Source organism: Dendrobium catenatum, unplaced genomic scaffold, assembly GCF_001605985.2.
Source record: "Dendrobium catenatum unplaced genomic scaffold, ASM160598v2 original_scaffold_224352, whole genome shotgun sequence".
Classification (NCBI taxonomy): Eukaryota; Viridiplantae; Streptophyta; class Magnoliopsida; order Asparagales; family Orchidaceae; genus Dendrobium; species Dendrobium catenatum.
This window is the reverse complement of record NW_021542761.1, coordinates 336,228-342,155: the sequence shown is the minus strand read 5'-3', so window position 1 is coordinate 342,155 and position 5,928 is coordinate 336,228. Positions and strand designations below refer to the sequence as shown.

Genomic DNA, 5,928 nt, shown 5'->3' with positions numbered 1-5,928 from the left:
TACTAGATTGAGTAACCACAAATGATAATAAATTGTTATATGCTAGAAAATTCACACCAATAGATAAAGTATTATATCTCAGCCTTGCATCAATATTTCATACATAAATAAAATAAAAGCACATAGAAAAATAAAAAAAATATATGTGAAATTTTCAAAAATAGAAAAATTGTGGGGCTTACCTTCATTATTCTAGCGTTATAAGAGTTCATTACCCTCTGCTGGAGAAGACAACATTATAAAGTATAAACTTTAGCTTGATCTCCTATGACAACTAAGAATGTTAGGGAAGTATGGAAGGGTGATTATAACGTTAGAGAGGCATCACTAGGGAATTGGCAACATGATGATTGTAATCATACTATAATAGTTAGATGATGATAGTCATAAGATGGTGGTCGGATGGCAATGAATGGAGAAGTCTAAAAGGTAATGACAGTTGGATGATTGTGAATGGAAAATGATGAGGACACAATGATGGTCAAATGGAGACATGGGTGACAACAAGTGGAGTTGCAAAATGACGCCAAATGGGTGATAATAAGCGGAGTTGCTTGCGATGGACGTAACTTCGAACATTAGGTAGGTTTTAGATCTCTAAGCTCTCACCAATAAATTAAAGTCTCCTCTATGTGTAGAGTGGGTTCTATTTATAGTTTTAAGAATGAAATTTGACAAAGCTTGTCAAAATTCCAAAACACTCTATTAGATGTTTCATATTATTATTTTTTAATTATAGGCTATTCTTTCATCATTTAGGTGCATTAAGCTCTTCATAATGGAGTGATCTCGGGGTTGCTTAATTTCTCTCATTGATACACTCATTTTGATTATATGCATGCAAAAATCAAATATCATTTGATCATTTAATTAATATCCTGAAATTTCTTGTCACAATTAAGGTACATAATTTGGTTTCATTTGGACTTAGATTAAATCACTATTGGCATTGTTCTGTTCGTCTTGTGTAGACATTTACTTTGATTATTGTTGAAATTAAATTTTGGATGGTCTTGAAATTAATTTCAAAAGTTTCAATTTGAATATTACATTGAGATTAATGCTTAATTAAATGAATTTTCTAATGATAAAATTTATTATACTTTATATTATAATTATTTTATTAATTATTAATTTTTTAATATTTTTTCTATCTTTCATAATATAATACTTGAAATTAATTTGTGACTAGTCTTGTTGACAACTTGTGAAAGATGAGAAGTTTGGTGACGGGATTTTTACGCAGCTAATCTTAATTTATTGGTTTGGAGCTATCAATCAAGAAATTTTAGGTTCGAAGTATGTGTATGTGATTTGTGTATGAATTTGACTTTATTGACCTAAACGTCAAAAAGAAGAAGTGATTAATATATTATTCAGAAATTTTAAATCTTATATAAATAAATATTAAATTTTATGTTAAATAATAAATATATTATTATAATAAATTGATTTCTACATATCCCTTGATTTTTTTGAGCAACGTATGAGAGAAAGTGACCAATTTTTTCACAACAGAAAAATCAAAAGGTACTCCTTTCTCCACCGAACTCAGAAGAATCTGATCGTCACCGGCATGGGAGGCTCCACCTCCGCCGCCTTTTCGCCATCATCTTCCGGCTCTTTCTTCTCAAGTTTCTGCACATCCGCTCTCCGTAGGAAGAGCCATCTGCGCTCAGACGAAGTGCACACTAACTATGGCGAGGGCCTTGTTCGCGGCCTCGGTCTCTTCGAACTCCTATTGTTAGGGATTGGAGCTTCCATTGGAGCTGGGATCTTCGTCGTCACTGGTACGGTTGCGCGAGACGCTGGGCCCGGTGAGATTTCGCTCTTCTCATTTTATTCCCCAAATTTTACTTGCATTCGTTCTCACTTTTATCTGTTTATTTTGTTTTTTTTTTTTAAATAGTTTAGTATGCTTTTCAATATTTCTTTTAATTCTAACTATGATATCCATCACTAGGTTGATACTTACCTTGTTTTTAATGTTATGAAAATTGGACTGATTAAAGTGACGCAAGATAAGAAAGTTGGAAAATAGTTCACGTAAAAAAAAGCGAATTAAATATTTTTTTTTTCTCAGTATTGTAGAAATTTGGATAGCAAGGATGAAACCATCAGAATTGAAGTGCTCCACACTTTACTGCCAGCAAGGAACATTATTCTCTTAGGGTCTTTTTTGTTTGAAGAAGGGTTGATATTTAGTCAAATTTGAGCTAGCCGGTCTCAACTCAAAAACAAACACTTAGATTTCAAATTTAGTAAAAAGGTGATCAATTACTCAACTTACCATCAGATTTGAACCAAGCCTATTCACTCTTTGAAATATTTTTAAATTATTAATCAAGTATTTTATTTATATGCATGTACTTAGTATTTTCTTATGAAATTATATCATGAAATTTAGTAAGTTGTTAGAGAGTGAACCAAAGGGAATCAAAGTTGGGCTAGATGCACTAGTGGTAAACTCATTTTCAACCAAAAAAATTAAGTTTATAGGTGAGAGCCAACTAGTTGGTATTTTAAAATCAACATATTTTCAACTACTTGATGTGAGACTAAACTTAAAGCCTTATGTGAGAGCTTTCTACATTAGTCATCATTCTCCCTTAAATGAAAGCTTTATTAAGTATCATGCATCAAGAGTCTTCTTGACCATGTGCAGGGGTCGTGTGAGTCACCCACTCTTGAATCTTGCTCATTCATAGTTGATGCAGATCAAGATCCATGGGAGCTACAAAGTTCATAAATTATTTAATTTCAACTAAATCATCAACTTGGATACCACTTGTTGATGAGTGAACCAAAGAGGGATAGAAGTTCAATGATATACAAAAATTGTCTCATCTCTTTCCAAACCACAAGTTCTAGCCTATGACTAGGGTCAACCACTTGATATTCTTACACTAACATATTTTTCAACAGCCAATATTGGATTAAACCAAAAGCCTCATGTGCCTTAATATATGTATACATAACAATTTGCACTAACATATACATTATTTCATAAATGCATAGATACACGAGCACATATGCTGTAAAAACTCATATATACATGCACTTATTATATATTGATTTGATTTTCATTAAATCATATTAATTTGGAATGATCAGTCTTTGAGTTGGAGCAATCGATCTCTATTTAGATTATATTAAATTTCAAATAATTATTGAGTAAGTTACAGTAGGACATAATTATAAACCAAAATTTGAGGGTGTTGCAAGTCAAAAGGAAATGGTAATGAAAATGATGAAGGGATTAAATTGAGAATTGCTTTGCCTCACTTGTTTGGTTGACGAGAAATTAAGTGAAAAGACATTTTTCCTTTCTTATTTGGTTGCTGAGAAATTGAGTTATTGTTCCTTGTGAGGAAAGGGGCAATCATGGTGATAGCACAGTAAATGAAAATATGCATTTCTTCACAGATTTTAGGTAAGTTCCATTCCGTAGTAATACATATGAACCAAACACCCGCATAATTGTGAAGTAGAATGCATTTATGTTTGCTCAAACCCCTTAGACCAATATGATCCTTAATTTTAGTTCTAACTTTCTGGAAAGTGCTAACTGTACTAGATTTCACACTTGACCACTTATTCTCTCTTGATCAATTGATAGATAGACTTCATGCAGAGATGAATGCCATTTTTGAGCTTGAAGATCTTTTTGGCTTAGGATAATGCACAACTTTATTCATCTTGTTGTTTTTATGTTGCTCTTTTAATTTTCACCTGTTGACTGCTTGATTCTTTGCAGGTGTTACCATTAGTTTCATTCTTGCTGGAGCAGCATGTGTGCTGAATGCCCTCTGTTATGCTGAGCTTGCATCACGGTTTCCTGCAGTGGTTGGCGGTGCATATTTGTATTCATATACAGCTTTCAACGAGCTTACAGCATTTCTTGTCTTTGCACAGCTAATGCTGGATTACCATATTGGTGCTGCAAGCATTGCACGCAGCCTAGCCAGCTACTGGGTCTCTCTTTTAGAGCTCTTTCCATTTCTTAAGGGCATTTTTCCAAGCTGGATTGGGCATGGAGGCTCGGAAGTTTTTGGCGGAGTCCTTTCCATTAATATCTTGGCTCCAATATTGCTGCTTATTTTAACTGTAATTCTTTGTTATGGTGTTAAAGAATCATCAGCAGTAAACTCATATATGACTTTGCTGAAGGTATTTTCTTACTCCATTAAGCTTGTTTACCTAGTTGATCATTCTTATTAGCATGCATTGCGCATTTTATTCTACTCAATGAAGCATGAACACTTCCAAATGACTTCCGTTATGCCGGGCGCATGCATGACTATGACATACCCCAATGTTTGTCCAACACTTCAGAAATTGTCAAATTCTCGTATTATATTAGTTCTCTAGCAGCTTGTGACATGATCTCTCGATCGTGCCCTTCAGCCGAAGTTACAATCTCTCTCTACGCCTCTTCGTTCAAAGCCATCGCGAATCTCCATCTCTTTGGTCTAAGCCATCTCATGTCTGATCTTCTTGAAAGTTGATTGTGCCCTATTCAGCCATCTCCTAAGTTGAAGACAGTCAAAGCTCTCGACTCCACTTTTCTTCGAAGCCAATCACAATTGTGCCATAGCCAGCCCCAAAATAACGAAGTCATAGAGCTTCGAAGTTGAGGATGACCATGCTTGAACCTCCACTCTTCTTCGAAGTTGATCATGCCCTAGCCAGCCATCCCAAAGTGAAGGGCTTAGAAACCATGTTGTATTGTTTTTGTGTCATATTGATAGCTTCTATATAATTCAGCTCATAATTTTATAAATTCATATTTTTAGTATTTTACTTCATTGTTCATATGCCTTAAAAATTTGAACTAAAATGATTGGAATTTCCTCAAATGATTGATTTTATCCATTAAAGCCATTGATTGACATTTGGGGTTTAATTGTGTTTGATTTTACCAAAAGGAGATATACATCATTTAGTTCTTTTTTTAAGAAAAGAGAATTAATTTATTTGAGCCTCATTAATTAACAACTGAGAACTTTTAATGAGACTGATTTATATACGTACATTTCTTATGGTTAGCGTCTTGATTAGGGGTCTAGATAGCCTTATCCCATGCCTTTCAAGTTCTTTTCCATTCATTCCCATTTAGTACTATAGGTGCTAATGATGAAATCATCGATCAACGGTTCAGACACGTGTATCGCCGGAAGCATCGCCGATCGATGGCCACGATTCAGAGCTTATATTTTTAGTTATTCATGCATTTTCAGTTTTCAGTATTCCTGTTTTACCCTTGTGTGTGAGTGAGTTATGTTGGGGCCCCGAGGGCGATTTAGTCATTAGTTATGCTTTTATTTACTTGTATCTCATGACCTATATATAGGGGTCATGTATCATTGTATGAGGTTAATGAATTATTGAATGAAAATTTGGTTTCGTTTCTTCTTACTCTTCTTGCGTGAGAGCTAGAGAGAAGTGAGAGAGAGAGCCCAAGGTGAGGGCCAAAAGCAACACCCACCAGTCATTGGAAGAGTCCGTGACTCGTGGCTTATCCTCGTCATTCCGCTCTTTTTCGTTTTCCCCAAACCCGCCGGCCCAAAGCTCCCCAACCCGCCGGCCCACCACCCCTTTATTGCCGCCGGTGAACCACCTCCTCACCGACCCCCCCCCTCTCTTCCCCATCCTCTACAACGGCTAATTTCGAAATTCGAAATTTTGAATTTCGAAAACTTTCCAAATTTGGAACTTCCAAATTAGGAAAGTTTTAACTCCGATTCATGACGAAATTTCAAATTCAAAGGATTTCAATTTAATCCTCCCTCAATGTCATGAGCCGATTTGGAAACCCAAACCCTTGCTCCTCACACAAAATCTTTCCCCCCATGATGCCGCCGGCCACCTTGGATGGGCCCCCTTCCATGTCCTTTCATGGCTCCACTTATGCATTAATTTTACCCT

General features: G+C 35.4%; 1 protein-coding gene across 2 annotated transcripts in view; it reads left to right on the top strand.

Moving 5' to 3' along the window:
* The first annotated feature begins 1,479 nt into the window (after positions 1-1,479).
* LOC110100556 (cationic amino acid transporter 9, chloroplastic) overlaps positions 1,480-5,928 on the top strand; it is a 30,384-nt gene continuing 25,935 nt past the window's right edge. Inside the window, exons 1-2 of one of the 2 annotated variants that reach the window (XM_028692537.1) lie at positions 1,480-1,817; positions 3,758-4,170. In XM_028692537.1, the coding sequence (XP_028548370.1) occupies positions 1,487-1,817; positions 3,758-4,170 (744 nt within the window). In that variant the 5' untranslated portion in view covers positions 1,480-1,486. The remainder of the gene's footprint in view (positions 1,818-3,757; positions 4,171-5,928) is intronic. The other variant, XM_020828118.2, reaches the window with a different exon arrangement.